General features: G+C 38.0%; 1 protein-coding gene across 8 annotated transcripts in view; it reads left to right on the top strand.

Moving 5' to 3' along the window:
- Positions 1-23,868, top strand: part of LOC122574302 (putative polypeptide N-acetylgalactosaminyltransferase 9) — a 295,412-nt gene extending 271,544 nt beyond the window's left edge. For 6 of the 8 annotated variants that reach the window (XM_043741730.1, XM_043741732.1, XM_043741735.1 and 3 more), the window contains 4 exons: positions 2,348-2,476; positions 11,609-11,719; positions 19,132-19,260; positions 19,761-23,868. In XM_043741730.1, the coding sequence (XP_043597665.1) occupies positions 2,348-2,476; positions 11,609-11,719; positions 19,132-19,260; positions 19,761-19,901 (510 nt within the window). In that variant the 3' untranslated portion in view covers positions 19,902-23,868. Of the gene's footprint in view, positions 1-2,347; positions 2,477-11,608; positions 11,720-12,265; positions 12,371-19,131; positions 19,261-19,760 lie in introns of all 8 variants that reach the window. The other 2 variants (XM_043741736.1, XM_043741737.1) reach the window with 2 other exon arrangements.
- The last annotated feature ends 260 nt before the right edge of the window (positions 23,869-24,128 follow it).

Below are 24,128 nucleotides of genomic sequence, written 5' to 3' on the forward strand. Positions count from 1 at the left end.
CGATCGAAAGAAAATTTTAGTTTGGAAATTATAAAGGGTTAAAGATCGATATATTTTTTTTAAGAATTTTTTATACAGATTTTATGTAGTTTATTAATATTACGTATACAAATGAATAATTCAAGTCTTTTCAGTGAAACTGAAAGTTTATCTAAAGGAAAGTAGAGCAAGTTGTTCGATCGAAATAATCGCCGCTGCTTTCTACGATTATAAGCCACCTATCAGCCAAACGATAAATTCATTTCTGTATCTCCACTAATTGCAAGTGAGTATCGGATAAAGTGTACTGTATCGATCCAAGCAGATAATACTCCAAAGGAGTAATATGTAGCGAATAAGCTGACTGCTGAAAGACGTCCCAGATAAGACTCATTATAATGTCTTTGATCGTAGAAGCAGCATGTGGCTTAGTACTGTTACGCAACAATTTCACAGAACGATCACCTTTCTTAATGCCCTAATAGTTGGATCTTATCCAAAGATACGACGTTTTTCCGTGACGGAATTCATCGTTTGTCTGATTGACGGCTTAAATTTATAGAAGACAGCTACAAGTACTTTGATTAAACAACTTGCGGTATATTTTTTTAAGTTTTAAATTTCACTTTTTGATTCGTACGCCAAATATATCGTAACAGCTTTTTAAAAGCAGCGATGGTCTTGTAGACAGTTTAAATGAAACATGATATGATGGTTTTATGGAAAGTTTATAGAAAAATCTTATTATTCGTAGTATGATGACTTTTGATTGGAAGTTTTCTTCTATCAAGTCGTAAATTTTTAGAATGGAATGTTTTAAGAATAGGGCTTGGAATAAACTACTGTCTTAGTTTATTCAAAGAAACTGTTACTTAGAAATTTTTAATAAAAATTCAATCTTTCTTTTTAATACAAGCAGAACTGTAGAAACTTCTCTTAAAGAGAATTTACAATATATTCACGAATTCTGCGAAATTCTAATTTTTAGTAATATATTTTCCAAGAACATTGGGATAAAAAGAAACCAAACTTCCCGCTCTTCTTGTTCAAAATGATACCATTATCTCGCAAATTACGTCGACCTGTAATCTTCAGCGACAATCCTCTCATTTGCACGAACCATCTAATTGCAACGATCCACCGAAGAGGATCCGAACAGTTGCAAGCGAAATTCTTCTAATCTTTCATAATCTCGCCGTTATGAAACGAGCTCTAAACCTTTTAATCTTCAACAATAATTCTCTCTCTTATTACCAAACCGTCCAGCTATCGCTTCAGCCCTATCAGGCATCAAACAGTATCACAGACTAAATTTTCACGGTTTCAAAAGGAGGCTAATTTCAAGGAACTGATTCTCACTTTTAATTCCTCTCATCTCATCCCATCCCTTAACATCGGTAATAACAGTATTTCTTTCCAAGTTCGACGATAACCTTAGCAGATTAGCATTCTGCGATGCAACTTTTGTTTTATTACAGACAAAGGATAGTCCCGGACGCGATTCAACATTTCACTCGAGTACTGCTGGAAATTGTTTTACAGCTATCGAAAACGTTTTATCAGTGGAGCACCGGTTTGTCACAATACGTGCTTGAATTTTCCATTTTCTATAGCAGATATACTTTTTTTCGCGGCACTTTATAGCAAATAGAAGTTTGCGTGTGGCATAAGAGTAAAAGGAAATAATACTTTCGGCAAGTATCCGATTGAAATATTAGCTTGGTGTTTCGGCAATGTTCAACAAAAATTGTTTCGAAATTTTCAGAAAACGTTTCACGAATATCTAATGAGATAATTTTACACATCGTATATCAATTTACACGTCAATTAAACAGCGATATACTAATTTAACAGTTGATCGATCCCTTTACTACCGCTTTTCTATCCAATACCAATTTCCAAGTAGAACAAGTCAGCCATTTTCGAACCCATATTGCGTATCTGCCAAATTCCATGGATAAAACCTAATTACAAAGAACAGCGATGGAAAAAATCTCCGACGACTAGACGAAAGTGACCGTCCACGGCCTAGTAGAAGCATACTCATTGCACGAGTGCCGTGAATCGTCCCCCGCCAAAGTATTGCCATTATTCTGCTCTAGAGGGCTTTAAAACTCGAGTCCATAAAAGATTCCGTGTATTCCTCTCCGGTCTTTATTTCCTCCTCGCTTGTCTCGCCTCCCTTCCCTTTCCCTCTTTACGTTTATAACTCTCATCCCCTTCTCTTACATCCCTTAAATCCCTGCCTTCCGGAAACGGCCCTTTCCTCCGACACGCAGTCCAGCTTGCTGTCTTCCTTCCTTCCTTCCTTCCTTCCTTGTATCGTAGCAGGCAAAATTTCCGGGCTTATGATTCGCAATTTTCGCAGGGCAAGTACGGAGACGTATCGGAACGGAAGGCCTTGAGGAAGAAACTCGGCTGCAAGTCGTTCAAGTGGTACCTCGACAACGTTTATCCGGAGTTGTTCATACCTGGCGAAGCGGTAGCTTCCGGCGAGGTAAGAATTTACCGAATTTTACCGCAATCCTCGTATCTTCTCTTTTGCAGCTACGTAAACGACGATCGGAATCAACGTACGGAGCCACTCGTTTCTCTTTAACGGCGTTACCAGCCGACATTTTGATACACCAAGGTGCGCCAAATACTCGGAGGTTCCGTTCTTTTGGCCGAATAATGGCCATTTTTACGAATGGGATAAATGGACGAGAGAGGGCTTCCTTTTTATCTTCTTCCCTACCTCTTTTTTCCCCCGTTTTCTTTTCAGAGAAATGTCGCGTTACGGTTTTTAGACGCGTGGCTGCTATCCTCCCCCCGGAGATTCGCGCAGGCGTCGAGTGCCGCGAGATTGTTCTTCCGTGGTTTTTCTCGGATCTGCGAAATCCTTAGTTTTTCAGGATTTTGAACTCTCTCGCTTGAGATTAGCGTATGAAAGAAGAGAGTACAACAAAGTTTTCAGTGAATTTGTTTGAATGTGTTTTGAGAACAGCTGAAAGGAACGAAAGAAATGGTAAAATAGCTCTTTTAAAGATTTTACGTAGGAATAAAAACTCTTAAAAACTGTAATATAGAATTTCCAACTTTCCACTCGAACGTACATCACCATTCGAACAATGTACGATACTCGAAATCTACGTTGTTAACGCTACGAGTGGAAGGAACATCCACTCGATATTTTTCTCAGCGATATATACGAATTAACGCGTATCCTGTATTTTATACGAGGTAGGAGACAGACGAAACGCTGGCAGGGCCTGTATCTATACAGATAGGCAAAGTTCAATTGTCGGTGGCGAAGACAATGATTGATGTCGACGAGCTTGCGACATAGAAAACAATGCGTTCGATCGAGAAACAATGCAGCCCGCGGTCGAGGCAATCTCAATCGGATCGCGGCCGGAGGCTCGTGCGACATCCGATCGGAAATCGATTCGTCTCGATCGGCTTGTTGAATTCTTGGCTTACAGCACGACGAAATCGGTAGTCGCGCCGGATAATAGAGGCGAATCGAACGTCGCTTCGGGCGAAGACGTTTCAACACTGGTTTGAAAGAGGCGCTGCCTTCCCCATTACTTCGCTGTTCCATTTCGATTTTGCAATTAAAGTCTTCCTTTGATGGCTTATAACTCGCGGCTGTTTCTCTTCTGTGTCGTGTCCGATCCTCTGTTTATGTAAGAATTAAATTGCTAAACGAGAGACGATGTCATGGAAATTGCGTCTGTCAGGTTCATATATTTTCCTTTAGGACTTAGGCGTGGTTATGAATATGGTATTTCGCTGTTTATTTTGTGTCATCCTTTTTTATTGGCAATTATTCTGTTCTGTCTTGGTTTTCTTTTTCATCAGAATTTAATAATTTGACGATATATTTGTAGACCACGAAACGTACTTTAGACATATTGCTGTAACAAATTATTTTATCTAGAACATTTAAAAGTGTCGAGATACTTTCGTGAGTCACAGTACAGCAGTGTGTCCTGTTTAGCTGGAAACGCTCAAACATTTCGAAAAGTACGAATGATACGAGGAAATGTTTTAGACGAAAGTTGTATAAAATGAAATTAAAATCTTGAGATGAATACTTGTAATTTTTATTACATATTCCTTTAGCCGACATTCAGACGTTTTCAAAGCACTGTAATGTCGCGTCTTTTGCGCTATCCGCTATCGAGATATAAACTTTAAAATTCGATAGCGGATGGTGCAAAAAGAAAAGAAGAATCAGGAGTGTCCAGTGTGAAAAGATTTTAACACCGTCAGTTACAAGAGTAGATAATAAAGAATGCAGGTATCCATCTAGAAATTTTAATGTCACACTTTCGCGTAACGTTTCAAGGTAATCGCGCAGTCATATAGATAAAAGCACGCTATGTCTGCCTCGGTACCGTGCAGCTTTTATCCGCAACCTTTTCTCCTATCATTTGTATTCTTCCAGATATTCGAGCGTTTCCAGTTAAACAGCACATACTGTATATTCCACTCTAAAATTAGCGATGCAACGCGTTGTTACGTGGTAAACCAGGAAATTTCGAGTTTCACGAGATCGAAGAGAAACACGGCAGGTCCAGTCGCAGTTTGATAACAGAGGGTGAACACACGCGCGGGTCGCATCGATCAAATACGTGGTGCACGAGAGTCGAGAGGACGTAATGACCCGTAGGAGAAGCGGGCTACGAGATTATCGGCGACAAGCCCGACAATCATTTCGCAATTACGAATGCAGGGAAACAGAGGGCCAGGAGACGGCGTCGCAACACGACGGAAATAAATCGAGACGTGATTGATCGCTCCAACCCTTCCATTCCACCCCGTCCCCTTCTTCCTCTGGATCGAAACGAAATTAATGCACTGTCAATCGCGAGACGAGCAAAACGGATCGTGCACATCGTGTGATTTCCGTGATTTCCGTCTCTGACGCCTGGACGTTCAACTTCCACCATCGATACTCGTGTACACTTCCCAATTCTTCGTTCTCTGTTGGAGTTTTTCCCTGTTTAGCTCGCGATATTGTTTGGTAGAGGAATAGGATGACGAAAGTGATGGATGACATTGTTTCAATGAATTTACGTTGTCTGTAAACTACAGCGGGATACGTAATTTCTCGGCTGACAAACCTTTTGTTTATCATAAAATGTATGTGTTTGGTTATTGATTATTATAAACGAAGTAACTCGTACTGTTTAATATCAATTCGTCTCGTATAAAAGACAAACACGGAAAATTTAAATCAAATATTACAGCAGTGAATGTTTCTGAAATGAATTTATTTTATGTAGCTTTGATTGCATTTTCCAATATTTTATAGTACCAAGAGAAAGAGGCGGTGAATGGAGAAAGTTTACACAAAGATGTAACATAGGAAATTCAGTTAATAACGATTACAACTTTCCTAATCTCTATAAATTTCGAAGAGACCCGCATCACACTTCGTATTTGAATGTACCATGGTAAAGTACTTAAAGTTACTTACAATGTGACTATCCATTTGTAACAACGGTAATATCCACCTTGTTTAACCTCTATTAGAACGGCTACGTTTGCTCTTCAGTAAGAATACAGACGATTCGAATAAATCCAACCTAATATTCCTCGTTTTCTGATTAAGTTTGAACAAACAGTTTCATCTAATTTTACGAGTATTACATTCTACGATTTTCTGTACCCACGTGAATACTACGTTCTACTAAAGGATCAAATATAATTCGAACAGAGAACAATCATTATCCTTGAGGAACTTCCTCCGACATTTTTGATCCATTTTTTTCTCTTTTTTACTCTTCAACTAATTCTTAAAAATCTGGGAGTGATATCGCGAGCTTTCCAACTTTTTTTTCCCCCGTGTGACCTTCATATATTATTATATAAATATTCAAAGCTTGCCCATATCGAACGATTAATCTCAACGGATTCAAACGGAGGCATCGCGTGAGCAATATATTTTTCACACTTTTGCACCGCTCTCTCTTTCTCCTATTCCCACCGATTCTCTTTCGAAACAGTTTATAGCACTTTTAACGTTTAATTAATGCCGCCATTTTTATGTGTTACGTTCACGAAACGAATGACTAAAACAGACGGGTAAAATAATGCTTCAGATCCACGATGATTATTAAACACAATAATTATGCCAGTTTACAAGTACCTGTAACGACTTTAGACTTGGCGTTCGTTTTAATGTTAAATCGTCGGAATAATCTTTACGAGACGGTATCGTATAGAAATATCGATCGAAGAAAAGTCAGTCCTTGTTCCTCGTAATCTCGTGGACCCTTCTCGAAAACCCTAGATCCTTTCCTCATGTACGTTCGTAGATTCACGACAAAGTCACGGCATCTAACGTTGGATTAAAGGCTTTCTACTTTCATGTAAATTGCAGTGTCACGCAATGTGGATATTTCATGCTTTCCCTTGTCCTTGTCACCCTGTTTTCCTTTAGTTCGCCGATTTTATCCCGAATTAAGGGAAGGAAGACCGAACATTTTTCGTACGATTGGATAATTGAATATAGATCCTGAGACAGAATCTAGTGGGAAGAGGAAAATGACGAAAGGAAGCTTATAAAAGAAAAAAGTGATCATAGTCGATGATATATCAGGTACACTGTAATTTTGTTGAACGCGCTCGAATTCGAAGAAAATTTCGGAAGTGAAGATTTTCAATAGAAACAGACAAACATATTTTTATTAATTTTTCCAGTCGCATGATGAATATTCAGCGTTTACCACCTCTGAAAATATAGAATAAATAGTAAAATATGCATGGGATTAGTTATGTCTTAATTAACTTTTTTAATCACAACCTGGTTGTTTATCTCGAATTGTTATTAAATGCTGAAATACTTGTCGCTTTCTCCATTTGCAGTTTTTCCTCGCCCAAAAAATAATCCTCTTCTCTTGACGCTTGCTTCTTTTACCGTTTCAACAAACGAGTCTGTTGAGATAGAATTTACAATGATGCGCGATAATTACTTTTCCCTAGAAATATGAATTCTAGGTCATGGTGTGTCGTTTAAATATTTAGTTGGCGCCAGGCCGCGTTAGCGACTGAATTACATGGCTGGTTTCGTAAAACTTAAAAACTCATTTTGAAAGTGAAGGCGGAAAATGAAACGGCTCTGGGTAATGATTTCTCGGAAGTTCGACTTGCTCTGTTGAGAAGTTTCTCAAGTCGAGGACTTTGCCTCGTTCTCTGATATCAGAGTTCTCTATCTTAGGATTCGTAAATGAATCTATATTTTTATTAACATTCAATGAAAGTTTTTTTACGATATTATATTTATACGAATATTTAAGATAAATCTCGTAATTAGAATAAATATTTTAGCCGCATATACAGAAATGATTCGAAAATTTTAATTGAAACAATCGAACAGAGAATTACTTTCTCCTCCGACTAGAGTTTATTACTTGGAAGACCTGCAACCTGTTATTTCGGAAGCAAATAATGTTCAGGATGATCGATGTAAGAAATCTGCGATTACTTCATTATTTCTACCTTACAACGCTAGTGTTTCCTAATTATGATCGATTATGACGTAGCAAAACTATGGCTTAATCTTTCATAATTTACACAGGCCTCCTTACGAACGCCGACAAGACAAAGGTACAACGTTTCCCTCGTTGAATTCTCTTTAAACGAGATCGAATGGAAATGAATTCCTTAACTGAATCTTCGGTCGTCTTATGTTTGCCAAAAATGACAATTTCTTCCGCTTTTCCTTCTTAGAGTTAAATTCTAATTTATTTCTGAATATTCTACCAATCATTTATCGAAAATGTTCTGTTACACTCGAAGTTCTCTTAAAATAAAAATGGAGGAGCGTTAATAAACAGACACGTAAATGAATTTTTCAGCGTGGAAAATCAAAGCGTAGAAATTAAACAAAACAGAATTCGGTGCTTGATCCGCTTTATCGAGTCGGACGGAGTTGAAATCGGGAAAGAATCGAGCGTTAGCCACGAGACCGTGGCGTAGAAATCGTATCGATCAACCGGTTTCCACCCTCGCTAGTACCCTGCCGTTACCCTCAGTTCCCCCATTCGAACCGGAATGGAATGCGTTTTGCCATATTTTTTCCCGGCGCTGGCACCGTTCGCCTGCAGAAACTCTTACGGCCGGGCAAATAGTGGAAAAAGAGAGGCGCGTTGGAAAAAGGAGGAAACGCGTAAAGGATGGCCGGACATTTTCGCGAAGAAACATTTCACGCGCTCTGCGCTTCGGAATGCGGTCCGTGCCGCATGCGAAATAACAATTTCACTGGCTGTCACGAAACTTATGCTTTTACAGTCTAGCCAGCCTTTCCTCTTCTCTTCTCTTCTCTTCTCTTCTTCCTGACATCCGACATCCTAACCTTTTTATTTTTTTTTTCTACTCTCATCATATTTTTTGTTTCGTTTTTCTTTTTCCTTTGTTTCTATGGAGAGTTGGTTAAATCACGTTGGCTACTCGCGGTCGGGTAACGAGGAGATGAGTGGATTTATAGTTCCAATGCGCCTCTCGCATGCAAATAATTTTCGGATCCACGTGGACCGATACGAGTGAAAAATTTGTGCTCGTTAAAAAGTGTGCCTTTGATGAATGCTCAGGGAGAAGGATTTGGCTGCTCGATGAAACGGCGCGTGGAAAGGGGTAAATGTTTCGTAACGTATGTTTTATGAACTCGCTTGCATGGACTTTTGGTTATCGAACCGACTATTTAGTTTTAGTTTTAGAACGACGCTTTAGTTGGAATGTTTCCATTTGATTACCAGGGGCGTCTTGCACAATCAAATTAACGATAGATCAAATTTTACAAGTTACAAGTTATAAATTACTGATGTTACCAGGTATCCTTGCATAACGGTAACGAGTGACAAGCTCGACGATGGAAGAAACGACATTTTATAAGTAAATTTTAAAAACTTCTATTGACGTGGCGTTATAGAAGATTAAATTTTATTCAAAGAATCCTCCTACCATTTATCCAATTATTTACCCTTCAATCACCTCAATTTCTTTCAATTCCCGTCAAATTCCATCGACTCTGCGAATAACTTCCAAAAATCACGACTCTATAAATCAGCGAAAGGAACCCTCTCGAAAAAATTAGTTGGTCGAACAGGAGCCTCCGAGTCTCTAATAAAGCTCGGCACGAAGATGGGAATCCTGCAACTTCCGGAATTTCATCGAAGTCGGCCAAACGTCGACGATAAATCAGTAGTTTTTATTCCAGCCAGATCGGCCAACGTCGACGACTACGAACGACGAGGATGAAAGACACGAAGATGCTCGTGTTGAAACTGCAACGACCACAGAATTCTTGCATGCAGCGAAATCAGGACTTTGCTGACCGGGCTTTCGTGACTGAATGCATTCTATTGCATGAAAACGCATACACCCGCGAGCACACGTGGTCTTCTATACGCGAAGATCACGTGTACGTCTGTGTTTTTCGTAGGTGTATGCGCGCGTAGTGCACGTGCAAGGATCGGTGTATATTCGCAGACAAAACACAGTAGCTCCGGCTCATTTTCGATTTGTCGCCGTCTATCTGAAAAATGGAAAACCGCATCGCTCTGTTGCAGGCCTCATCTTTTTGTTCGCGTTCTGTGCAACTGTTCTACGGGCCGTGTACCACGAGCTCGAGGAAAAATCGATCGTTCGTTGAGACTCGATACGTTTCACAGACGGTGATCTCGATTGAACGGTTTGATCAGGAGAAATGCGGGTTGTTTTAAGAAAGAAATTGCTGGAAATTTGTGGAAACTTTACGGAAGATTGGTAGAGACAGTACTGTAGAGAAATTGTAAAAATCTTAAAATATCTAAGTTAATTGGACGGTTCATAACTAATTAATTACATCACTATGACTTTCAAGTAGCAGTGAACGTATTAACTACTTTATCACATTGACTATCACGACTGTCATCGGTGATTCACTTATCTAAATTTTATAGAATGATTAAAAGATGGTAAATTTCATGGGCTAAAAATGTCCAACAGTGTGAACGACTTAGATAACGCCCAGAAAAGAGCATGTAAACGCAATATAATATTTTACAAAAATTAAATCTCGCGATGTAATATATCTGAATCTGTCGAGTCTCTCAGGGTAAAATATATAAAACACGTATGGCGTTCAATGCGTTAACAAACACTGGACTTCCAAACCTTCGTATTACAGTTTGCAAAACTAAAACAACTTGCACAAATTCCGCAAACTCAACGACAAAGAACCAACTTGTACGATCGAGATTCCACCGCATGATTCATAATGAAAGAAACGTTTAACAGGAATCTACGCCGATAAAATGTCAGCGAGGCGTAAAAAAGAACGATCAGGTACCACGTATCGAGCATGGAGATGTAAAGATAGCAGCATATAAAGAAACAGCGATATAGGAATAGAGAGTACGCTGCACAGACATCCTTTGTGCCCTCGTTTAATAACATATGCACATGCACAGTATATACGAGTTGTTTAACGTAAGTCAAACGTCCGGGTAATGAAGGATAAAATAAAAATTTTGTAAGGATTCGAGTTTGACATTTTCGCGTATCCTGCTATCCAACGTGAAACTATAGATAGCGAAGATATACCTACAGTACTTGTGCACAAAACAGAATGATGATTACGATGTCTAGATATGGTTATAAGGCAGACAGGCAAAAGACTGACCGACGTTAGTTTTGCATTAAACGACTCATGTGTAAGTGTAACGCCGATCAACGAACGGTGTGATACGCGAGTGTGTGTGCCTAGTTAGACAAGGATGGAAAGGCCCTTTACGCAGCGTTATTTCTCTATTTCCATATCGCATTCACTTACGCGATAACACATGACTCGTGTACTTTTGTCTTTACATCTCGATGGTATCGCGAGGGTGAAATTTTGCCAGAGCTTTCGTGAAGCTTTATATACGAGCGCAGCCGTTCAATTATTACGTTTCCCTCCATTGATTTATGCGTTTTTCGTTTTCCCAGACGTGGCACTGCGAAATACTTGGCGATTGTAAATATCCGTGGCGACGTGCGAACACCAGAGAGAAAAATAACACGGTCCATCAGGAGAAAAATATTTTCGATAGGAAATCGTCTGCAACGCGAAAAATATTTTTCGCCCGGGATATAATTCCTATTGTTTGCTATAGCGCGCAGATATCGAAGATTGATTCTCCTCGCTGTCTCTCTAACGAGAGGAATTCGTCGATTGTCAGATCCGTTCTTTTTAAAGAGGTTCAATTTTCCAACTCTCCCGACAATAGCATATCGCTATAGTTTCCTTTTCCAAAGAAGATCTTTTACGGGTTGTCGATGATTAGAATCGGCCATTGAGAAGGCAAGGAATAATTGGCAATTTTTTTTCTTTTTTGAACGTAGATTTTTCAAATTAATTACACTACTTTTTAAATACTAAAGCGAATGGAACGCTCCTTTCGGTATAAATATTGAAATCGTAAAACTTTACTTGATTTTCAAGGTTCACCTGCTTCAAATACCTTATTTTAGTTTTAATTCGTCGATATGATAATCAAGGCGAAAAAATTATTTCTTTTTCTCGGGTGTTCGACGCGTTACGCGAAAGAATGTACGAACTAACCTGCCGCTTCTAATGATACTAATCCGTGAAATGATTGTACTAACTAATGAACAGGTTCGTAATCTTGGAGAAGGAGGTAACACCTGTCTGGATTCGCCGGCACGCAAGGCAGACTTGCACAAACCGGCTGGACTCTATCCATGCCATCGACAAGGTGGAAATCAGGTACAAACAGACGCACGGACGATGAATCCAAACCTCGATCAAACATATGACGAGCCCCGTTTTCAGCCGTTTGTTTCGTTATCTATCTCGTGTCTCTTCGTGTCGCAGTTTCACGCTCGAAGCGAAAATTCGACTTTTTCGAATCTTTGCAGTCTAGCAATGAACTTCAAACACACTTCTCTGAATTAACAAGCAAATAATCTTGAAATGTAATTAAGAACAACTTTTACTTCGTATTTCTGTGACGGAGTACTCGTCGAAAGTCGATTTTTCGTTTCTCTAACCTAAAGCCTCTTAACACCCGTTCACACCTGCATGATTAGTTGTACGTATTTCAGGCTTACGTGTACTATCTGTGTGGCTTCGTGTTTTCCATTTCTTCAGGGTCGTGAGATAAGAAATAGGAAGGTATTGTGGTAAATCTTTGCGCGAGATCACTCTGACTGTTCAGATCGAATGATAAAAGAAGCGAGATAAGTTTCTTTGAATCTTTTTCGCGGCGAAAGTTCAATAGTAACGGTTTGCAAATCTGTTAATTCGCTGCAGATCAGACACCTGGTTAGCAGCATGTGTATAGACTCGGCAGGAAAGCCTGAAGACCTGCACCAGCCAGTGGGTTTATATCCCTGTCACCGCCAGGGCGGCAATCAGGTACACGAATTCAGAATTCGAGGGAATGAACGCGTTTGGAATAATCATCGGGGCACGCGGTGCTGTAATTGCTTGTTTCATTTGATTCTAATAATAATTCGAGCGTCAGATTCGGATCTGCAAGGCGTTTTTTTCTCCTTTTTTTCTTTTTTTTTTTTTTTTTTTTTTTTTTTTTTTTTTTTTTTTTTTTTTTTTTTTTTTTTTTTTTTTTTTTTTTTTTTTGTTTTTTGGATCCTTGATGGTGATGGGATATTTGTAAATCTACTTGCTCGTAGCATGTTTGTGGAGTACGTTAGAAGTGAAATCTCGGAAATTGCCTTTCTGAAAAATTAAACAAAATTTCATAGTATTTACACTGATATAATATTATGTAGTAAATTAACTTTTTGTGGGTAAAGAATTTTACGTTTAAGAACAATATTACCATAATTCATTGAATATAACTCTGGTGTTATGTTCGACAATATTTTCTAAAATGTAATATACGTCAATTTGGGTTAACGTGAAATTATAATGCGCAATTTCCCAGAGAAACGCGGTCTATTTATTTGTTAATTATGTACAGGCAAAATTTCATTTAATACAACAATGTTTCTGCAAAAAATAGAACTTGTCCGAGTCCTGTACAACGTGTTTTAATAACACACGCGGTTTATTTAATAAAACACAGGCCAGATTATTATTACTTACAGAGCAGGATGGAATATAATACATTTTCCAGGCATATATCTACGAATACAGTATGAAATTACATGCTACAGTCATATTACAGGTAATAGCGTTTCGTGACCTGGAGACAAGTGATATTACAGAGATTATCTGTCATGTATAATGATACAAGATTATAGTTGTGTGTACGTACAGGTAATCAATGATCATATATTTATAACGTTGTTGTGTTTTGTTGATTTGACGATAACGAGAAGCCATTGAATGCCTCTTCTGAAAATATAGATTCGAAAAATGGTACAACAGCTTAGTATGTAATCGGCAACGATCTCTTTTGTTCTTAAAACAGGCTCACAGTTTCGTATTTAAAGAAACAATGGAAACTGTTTTTATTTTTTTAATCTTTACAAATCTGTTTACGATCCAGTGAAGCGTACGATTCGCTAAACATTGGGCATTTTTAACCCTCGATTTGTCGCATTTGTTTCACGAATCTCTGGCTCATCCAGATCCTCTTCAGTTCTCAAGTAGCAGCGCGTAATCATCGGATATTATAGAAGAACATTTCTAATTTATAGTAGATCGTATATATAGCGCCATTATAAGTGCCATCTCGAAGATATTTCTTTTCAAAGTAATATCGTACTCGTAATAACTCTGGGACTCGTAATGACAATCGAGTTTGATGACAATTTGGAAGAAATGAGAATTTTCCAATCGAAATCTCTTTAAAATGTTACCGAATTAGTTCGCATCACCAACACGAGAATTTTTTAAGACGGTTTCGAACTTTCTAATGTATTCCACATTGTGTTCGCGTAAATTACAAAGCAACCGCAGCAACTATTTACGAATTTTCTTGGTGGTGTCGCCCGGCCGAACAATTGTTCACGATAATCGTTCTGCCAGGAACGAGTATCGCCGACGAAGGAAGAAAAAGGGACCATTAACCGACACGACACGTTTACCATTTAACTTGCACGCTAACTCGGTGCTAAGCTCGACCCATTTCGCTGCAATTAGTAACGTGGCTAATCTGGTGCAGGTGCTCATCAATCGTCGACCTTCTTTCTCTGTCTGTCTAGCTCTATTCCTGTCTCTGTTTCACACACGTGCACGAGTGGCACGTTGGGCCAAGCTACATAGCTTTCTCTTGGCCCGGCTATCTGCTGCTTGTCGTCATTTTTAGCTTCACGTGCCAGCGTGTCGAATTAATCTTCTGACCCGTGGGAACCAGCACGCGTGCTGGAAATTACCCATCGTGGGTGTAACCGTGCTATGTCGAGGCTACAGTAATGTCCGCTCGTCTGGCTATGACGTGTCTTTCAGCACCCATTGATAAGGACGCTAAGCTCTTGATGAATCGATCTGTTGTTTCGGTATCATTTGTCACGGGGAAAGAATCACTCGCGATGTTCCAGCTTGTTGCGATATAATGAAGTCGTGTATGGCGTGGAAATTATGTTCTTTACTACCTAGCTACAGGGTACTCGTCGTGAGAGAAATTTGAAATTTTTATTCCAGTATCTTGTCTGCTACTTGTGATTCCTCTCAGCTACGTACATCGTCGGAGCTTCGAAAGTATGGATATAATAGCTCGATAATTTAACGTGTGAAAAGTTTGAAATAATTTCAAGTTGGTCCATTTACTTTCGAGTATTTCCATATAGAAGAAAGCTCTATATTTCCATAGAATATTCGACAACGGTGTCAGATAGAACAGTTAAACTGAGTGTACTACGATATTCATCGATAATACACGAATAGAAACATTCATCAATTAAATACCAACATTCGAAGAAACATTCATCGATTGAACATTCTATAACACGATTCCAAATCCATTTTCCTATGAAATCAGTCCAGCGTATGTTGAATTTCACATATTTCGATTTACCAAAACACGAAACTCTGCCCAGCTTCTCTTGGCGAATTTCACGCGGTTTTAAATTCTTCCAAGCTTCTTTTGCGCACCTAAGACAAGAAAAATGCTAACTAAACCGAATGGTAACTAAAAATTCACCCGGTTAGAAGAAACAAGGGAGCGGTGAGAGGAAGAAAAAGGGGGTCGGCGAATCTCGTTACCAGATAAAACGAGTGCTGTCACGTCGAAACCATGAAAAGGTAGCCTCGTAACCGGGCATTCGTCTCGTCGTTAAAATCACGCAAACGATGCTGACAACGACGAAGACGATGACGTGGAGCAGGAAGAGAAGGACAAGGCTGGCCGGCGCGAGTCCCGGGTGTACGTTTGATACAAAAGCTGAATCGTTCCCCGGAGTTCCGGCGCGGTTTAACAACCGTGACAACCGGTTACAACCAAAAACACAATCAGTCGCCGCTCGCTTGGCCTCGTAAAGCGTCGCTTTAATTTAGCTATTTGCCGTAGCAATTAAGCCGCGGTTTCACGGTAATTACGCCGCTACCCCTGAACTCCGACCGACTCTCTGATGCAGTCGCGGCCAGTCTGCATTTCCGCCGTGTGGCGTCCATTGATGATTTCGACGCGTCCGAATGACGGCACACGAATCACACCATGCACCGGCTGATGGATATTTCGTGGCCTATTTAGAAACTTTTTCGCTGGATCTGTTCGTTATAGTAACGTTACTGAAAAACATCGAGATTGTCTATAACTAGATTGTGTTTATTGCGCGAATTTAGAAAGAGACTCTTTTTATACATTTTTTGGAAAAATAATTTCAGTTGTAGTGCGTCAATCAACTGTAATGTGTTTAATCAAATTGGCTATTAGATAACAACGCGCGAACTTTCGAAATTACTAAGTACGAGATTGCTTTTGATTGATGGACAAAGAACGATAGCCGAATTGAGGGAATCCTAATTAATTAAACTGACACATGAAACCAGCAAATTAGAGAATTCTCTAAATAACAGTAGTGAATTGCAGACAGGCGTCGAGCAGAGAATGTTCGAAATCGCACAATAATGCACGATTGAATTAAATAGCTGATGGTACGAGATAAAGGAATTCTCGTTTTAATTAACAAATACGCGATAATGAAGAATAACAGCATTTCTGGTTAATTCAATGAACATACGCTTTACAAACGGCAAATTCTTGCAATTATCGCGTAATTCTTGTCTAATATTGTTAATGCTACAAAGTAAAAATGGATAAAAATTAAAATTTATTCTGTATAAATTAATCAAAATCCATACAGCCTTAATTATCTATAATTTGAAAATCATTATCGACAAGAATAATCTTCATTAATTTGTTAAAGAGTCATTTTCATCCTATATTAATCTTGCTGCTGATAACTCAAGGATATTTTCTCCTAGAAAAAGTCAAATAAATCCATCCTTCCATTCACGATTGTCTCGCTATACGTTTCAATATGTAATGACACAAAATCCTGAACAATGAAACACAGAATCCTATAACAACGTAGCTATTCGCAACATCAACCGTCAGACAAGCGTCGACAGTGGTTACACCCAGTGTTACATACGCATCTCGTGTATCAACTAGTACACAGTCGGTTGTAGATGACAATCCAATAAAAGATAGTCAGCGATGATCGCGCAGTTAACGGACGTCTCGATAATACGCCGTTGGCAGCTGATGAAGAGATTGAAATCAGATAGGCCGATTGCATTGTGATTAGGTGACACTAACAGCAAGTAATCATTGATAATTAGGTAACAGATAGTGTGACAGTCGCTTGATAGCCACGTGTTTAGATAAAGCTATATTCAAGATTAGATTGTGATCGTGGATATACGATCGCTGAACGTTATCGTTAAATCGTATTTCATCATCGATTATCATTAAAATACTCGTGGTTACTTTTAATGGTCGATATAAAATCCTATGGAAATAAAAAGGGCGGTAAAGGGAAGATCTCTGGCAGGAAATTTGCAAATTCGATTACAGTGATACTTTTTTTTTTGCAACAAGAGTCGTTTAGCGGAAGATTAACATCATTTTTACCTCGATACTGGTTTATGGTTGTCTGATCTGTTTTACGTACTGTTGGAGCGGATATAAATAGTAATTCTTGGTTGTTAACATGCGGTAACTGGTGCATGGCGTTAATCCTCGCTTTTCGTTATCCCGAATCCCCGCCGCTTTTGAGTCTATCGTTGCACGACAGAGGCTGAAAACCTTTGAATTTTCAACGCAGATGGTTCTGACAGCGCGGTTACAACCGTGTAACGATTTGAATAAGTAGAAGCCACTGTTCGTCCCTGACCACTCGTGACACTTAATGAACTCTTCGCTACATATGCTCCCTCGGCCTGTACCAATTGAAATTTTCTACGTACGCTTCAGCTAATTACGCTAATTTTAGATATCAATTAGACGCAAAATAAAATAATATCAGGTGGGTATTGGAAAGGAATATTATTAATTGTTCGATTCTCGAGGAATATAATTATTGCGTCGAATTAATACGATAACGAAATGTAATAAATTAAATTTGAGATTACGAAATTTGTCCAATTTAAAATCGATTATCAGTAATTTAATAATATTACGTTATCATTTATTTGCATAAAAGATCATTGAATCTTTTACAAGTAGTTCAGTTGAAATAATTTTTTTCACAACGGGGGTGGCTTGTTATGCTTTCAAAAGCGCGAACGTGTACTACACGCACTTAGACACTTAACAAGATACGTTCTAGTTCTCGTTTTCGCTACCAGCAGCTACAACTTGATGGAACGATGTCAAATTCAATTGACCAGTATGATTCAATCACGTAGGGACAGATCGACGCAATATCTGGGACCACTGAACTCGATTATCAACGATCGACATTCATTATCACGGAATTCTCTTCTCATATAATTTCCCACTCCGATTTAATTTCGCCTCAAGTGTGTCAAATGTAACCACGTACGCACATATTTAATTAATAATTATTCCGATGAAATTGCGTTCCAAAAGTGGTGAAAATGTTCGCGTAGGAAGACATTTCGCTTTAATATTTTTTTATTTTTAACAAAATACAATTCTGTCATCGTAGTTTCTATATATTTTAAAGTTTATTTGCCACGAGAAAAATTTATTTACAGTGCAATAGAATATTTCTATTTTAATTAATTTATTGATGAACATTTATCAAATGAAAAAAGACGATTAGTTTAAAAATGTTCAACTATCATAGGATATTCAAAGGCTCATAAGGCTTCAGAGCATTAAATAGCCATTATATGTGCAAATTTGAACCCACTATATTGTTAGAGTAATTACGGAAATGAAATACTCCTCTTCATACGTATTAAAAACTTGAACGTTTTCCCGGACGCGCTTAAAAACTTCAAAGTTACAAGAGAAAATTTTGATCCCTTCAACAAAGAAGCTTCTTTTCAATTAAGAAAATTGGCCATTTCACCGTGTTAATTAGAAAGTTTTCAGTGGCTCCGCATATTACATGGTCTCTCGTGTAAGCAGAAATTTGAATCTTATTACAATTACCTTATTACTCCAATTTCTTCAAATAAATTTTTTTTGATACCTAATCTTTCACATATTCGTTTGTGAAAATAGTAAACCTATTGCATAACTTTACAGTTTTTACGCTATTACGTATGGCTCACAAATTTTAGAATCTCTATTAATCAAACAATTTTGAAATTACCTATAGCCATCAAAAAACTAAAATTTTATACACTACGAGATACTAGAACATTTAACGAAATCTAGTAAAACGTTCCTGACGATGATAATTTCCAAATAATCCAAATTCTCGTCATAAAGGAGATAGAACTTTAGTCGAGTAACAAGAAAATACAGCCAAGTGATCGTGGTCGACGATATGTCAGTCAAGTTACATAAAATTCTAGAATACAATATTAAACGCTCTTAGACTTTTTATACGAACTCGACCTCCAGTAAGAATATACTTTGTTCAAAAATGTTCACCTAGTTTCATGACGTTTTTTAACAAGTTGCAAAGAAATTTACTTATTCCATTCGTTTCTTGAATGTTTATGATTTCGGCAGTCTGTCGGTGGACAAATGCATCCATATGTATGTGCAGTAGCTGTCAGAACCATCGGTCATAGGCAAACGATGGAGGTCAAAATCCACGAACATTAATCTTGATCGTTTGTCACAGTACTGGATGTTGAGCAAGACTGGCGAGATCCGTCGAGACGAGTCGTGCCTGGATTACAGCGGCACCGATGTCATCCTCTATCCTTGTCATGGTAGCAAGGGGAATCAACAATGGATTTATAATCATCAGGTACGTAATCCTTGCGTTCGTGGCAAGTATTGAGTGTACGCTTAAGTAATTAATATCAAATCCTGTTCTGATTTTCCTGGGGATTATTTTCGTACTTGTTGCGTTAAGTTTGAAATTTATTCGTGTCGAACGCGGATCGTCTGTTCGAATATACAGAGGTTTTTATTTAATTATCTTAACATATTCCTAATTATTCATTCGATTATTTATCGATTAGGTTATTAGTTATTTATTGAATTATTTATTAGATTATTCATTTCTAAGGGTTGTGTAGAACGCATTCTCGTTTGCCTACTCTTCATTGTTACGCGATATCGAGCGATAATTTTATTCAAAAACGAAACACTGTGATTCATCATTTTCCGTTGTAGCTGGGATAATAGTTGGCCATTCGAAAAATTCCATCCTGTTGACTAACACATATTCTAGAAAACTTCGATTCTCGTTATTTCTTCTTTATCGTCAGCACAAATACTGACCGTTAGTTCTTTTATTTTCAGACGAAGCAAATCAGACACGGCAGCAGCGACAAGTGTCTGGCAATAACGGAGAGCAAGCAGCGGCTGATCATGGAGGAATGTTCGGCAACAGCAGCCAGACAGAGGTGGTCGTTCGAGAACTACGATCCATCAAAGCTGTGATATCGCGCTTTATCGCGTCATCAGTCGAAAAGTCTCGGCCGAAGGTTCGATCGTGCCGGTTCTTGGGTGCCTGTTCAACGTTATTCCGTCGCTAAGACACGTTTCGGTAGATAGACGCCGTGGTATCGAGGCAACGAATGCCTCGAAACACCGCCAGATGCTCAAGATCGAACGCTAGACGAAGAAAAGGAACCACGGAGAATTTATTTGAGGAAGCTATTCGAACGAAGAACCATTGAGAAGTCCGAGTTGAAGAAGAGACACGTTCCAAATGGCCGATCTTCGGCTCTAACCTTTAACTGTAAGACGGACGAAGTGCAATAGAAACGTCGTTTTAAGGAGTGATCGAAGGGGGATACAGTCTCATGGATAAGCTGTAACCTGGTGTACAATGAGAGAGTTGGGACACTCGAAGAGTGATCGAGTGTCGATACACACGCTCGAGGATCGCTTTCGCTGGCATTGAAGAATTGAAAGCTTACCGATGGACGAAAAGTACACGAAGGAACCTACGACTTTTTAATCTTCCTCCTCTGCTACTGGGTAGTGTTTAAATGGATAGTTGTTCTCTTCTCTTTTTACTTTCGTTGATGGACTCACGCGTTTATGTGGTTGTCGTTTCTTGAGAGATTGGATACTCGTGGCATCGCTTGTAATTATCTGGATGGTTAGTGACTCGATTCTATTTTGATCCTAGGACCTAGACAATTTCTACGTTAAATTAGAAACGACAGAATTCTTAGAGACAATGAAATAAAAATAAGGAGCAATTGAAAATAATAAAATTGAATTTAGAAGCTTGAAAGAGTTAGTATCGTTCCAAAAACATCTTTGGTATCGTAACATATTTTGAAGTTAATATACTCAGTAATAAGGTACAGTGCATATTCTCAATTAAAATATAGTTCAAAGTTTTGTGCTTGGAACTAGGAAGAAGAATAACTTCCCAATACATATTTTTCTCTCCATACATTTTATATTTTCACAATATAAATGCGCCAAGAGAAAGAGAGAGAGAGAGAGAGAGAGAGACTCGTGAACATTCCAAAACATAGAAGTCTCAATCTTTGGAATAATTACAAGCGATACTCCGTTCCTTGATAGTAAAGCTAGTTTGTAGAATCGTTGTGTTAAAGATTCGATTAATTAGATATAATTATTACGTATAACATTGCGCAAGTACTTACGAATCGACATGATCTACTGTTCGATAAACATTGTATAATTTAAGCCTAACGTTTAAGTGGCGGCGAATACGCGTCAATGCATCAATGACAGCGAAAAGCGTGTCAAAAGGGGATAGGTTGTTGAATTTTATTCGGAGTTAAATGGACGAACGCGGCCGTATCGATCTCTACGAAAGCCTCGATCGTCGCTTTCATCCGTAGCTCCGTTGTTTTAAGGAGGATGGAGCGATTTGTGTAAGCTGCTTACGGCGAGTGCCATCTCAGAGACGACGTGGCGTTTCAGTTTCATTGAAAAACGGCGGATCGTTGATTGTGAATAACGGCTACGGCTTACCACTCGTACGAATCCCTTCTTCGTGGATTGTAGAAACAAACAGGATTATTCATCCGAAGCAAAGCATAAATCTTTCTTTCAAAGATACATACGACGATATCAAGACAGAAGAGAGATAATATATGTATCAAACAATTTATTGCGTGTAAAATACATGTCTTTTCTTGTATTATTTTCATTCCAAAGAAGTTCGAGATTACACTTCGATGCTTTTAGAGTAGAACGTTCTAGCTTTCTATTTTTGTATCTTGAAAATGAAAAAAAAAGGATAATACGATAAAGTACGTATGGAAGTGGAGACTTTACATAGTTTAAAATCAGAAGGAAGTAGAAGAAACAAGTAGCAAGTATATACATTATTTGAAAACGTATGCAGAATCTGTATTTCTTCCTTTACAGGGATAAACTAAAAATAATTCTCGTAACACGACTGCTGTTAATAATACTACAATTTTAAGATAATGTTAACGAGAACATTTTACAGTCTATCGTACTTGAGACGCATTAAGTTCATCGTTGGATTTGTTAAACATATCAATTTAATGATTACTTCACTTGAATACGTTAGACTTGAAGACTTATTTCGTTGTTGATATAAGAAATTCCTTTGATCTCGAAGAAACACGTTTTCAACGAAGTGAAACGAAAGACTTAACTCGTCATATCTGCAGGAAATTCTCGTAGTAAAAATTACCTAATCTTCCGTAGATAAAGTCATTTATGAAATGTTTAAATTCATCGATCAACGATTCGCCGATCGCCCTTCGTTTCTCTGTCATATTACACCGCTTACAGTAGCACCTTACATTCCAGTTTCGACGCAAGAAACCAACGATTCCAAATTCTAGACAAACCTTCTTTTTCTAATTAATTTAGCACATAGGTAGCGCGTAGGAACAGGCAAAAAAAGAACGAACGATTAATGGTTCATACATTCCGATTACGGTGTAGGGAGACTTTTGTACATTCGTGTAAAGTATCTTGATGCCAGTTTAGATACCGCCTAAAATAAGTTTACCGAGTGTATGTGTGAGAGTAAGTATCAGTTTCAGAGTGTAAGTCCTTTAGAATCACGAACTCTATAGCAGAATTCGTGTAACCCTTCATTGTCTGACGATTCGCTGATGGAAATTTCAAAAGGAGAACTCGGTGGTAATCTGAAAACTAGACAATTACGAAATTCCATACATCAATTCGTTGTTTTATTTGGGAATGAATAAAATATAATGAAGTTCCAATCTATTTGCAAGATAAAATTTGGAAATCTGGACAAAGATGTCACATTTTTGGATGATAAAAATTGTTTCTTTACATATGTAGGAAGTGTATTATACGTACAGAACATATCATTATGAATTCGATATCAACCTAAACGATTAAGATTAACAAACAGTTCTCCTGTAACGAAAGACAATAAAGGGTTAATAATCAATAATTCCAGTGAAGAGCGCAATCTGCAGGTGTCTGCGCGTGCCAACGAAATCGTAAATACCGCGAGGAACATTGTACAATATCACGATATCTCGATCGTCATCGATTTCCTCATCAATCATAGCCAGCATCATTAAAACATTTGTCGTTGAAACAATGAGCCATGTTTCCTGAGAAATTCATCAAGACAATATAGAATAACCGTTAGCTCAGTCTAATCCTCATAATGGGTCATTGATTCATTGATAATAAGCATTCATCGGGATCGAAACCAGAGTGTGAGTGCATTTAATAATCTATTAAACGAATGTTATAAATCGCGAATAATCAATCAGAAAAATATTCCAATAAGCGTTCAATCGAACACGATCGACGATAGCGATTTTCGTTCCGAACGTTTCAAATTTCGCGCCTATTTGCGGCTTGAAATATCGGCTATAGAACGACACCGTAGAAATGTTCCCAGAGAATGAATATATGAGAAAAGAAAGGGAAAATCGACCAATATGGTCGTGATTTCGTCATGGATAATTAAGCAAAAGGGAAACACGTATATATATATATATATATTTATATATATATATATAATTATAAATATAGATTTAAGACGATGTAAAAGTTTATCTTTGACAATGTCGATGAACGGACGAATGGAAATTCAACGAGAACATTAACAGATATATATTTACAGATATATATATATATACATATATTATAAATATAAATATATATATGTATATATATATATGACATTTTCTACATTTGGTAACGATGTTGCATATCGAACGAACGAGACGAAGACACGATGATGATAAAACGATAACAGATGTAATATTGGATAGCCGAGCGACGTATGGTCGCACGTTAATTAATGTAATATCGAACGTGCCTTATTTCCTGTATATATACATATATGAATATTATTATCATTATTATTATTATTATCATTATTACCGAACCTCTATCGTAACGTGCAAGTATTTGTGTTGAATAAATCGATGTTGTTTTACGTTAATACCGTGAGGATCGATCATTATTCTTGTCTGTTCACTCGGTCATCCGTTTCTCCCGTTAGGCCGATAGAAAAGTGGTGGGGCACGAGAATATTTTGATTTATTGGAAGGATGTTTGAAAATAAAATTAACGTGGACGAAGAGACATGATGAATGTGTATTGTCTATTCTTAGCATACTTAGAAGGAAGCATTTGCCAGTGAAACGAAGAAAGACTCGACCAAGCGTATTGAAACATTTTAAAGTTACGTAGATGATACTA

Source organism: Bombus pyrosoma, linkage group LG13 (genome assembly GCF_014825855.1).
Source record: "Bombus pyrosoma isolate SC7728 linkage group LG13, ASM1482585v1, whole genome shotgun sequence".
Classification (NCBI taxonomy): domain Eukaryota; kingdom Metazoa; phylum Arthropoda; class Insecta; order Hymenoptera; family Apidae; genus Bombus; species Bombus pyrosoma.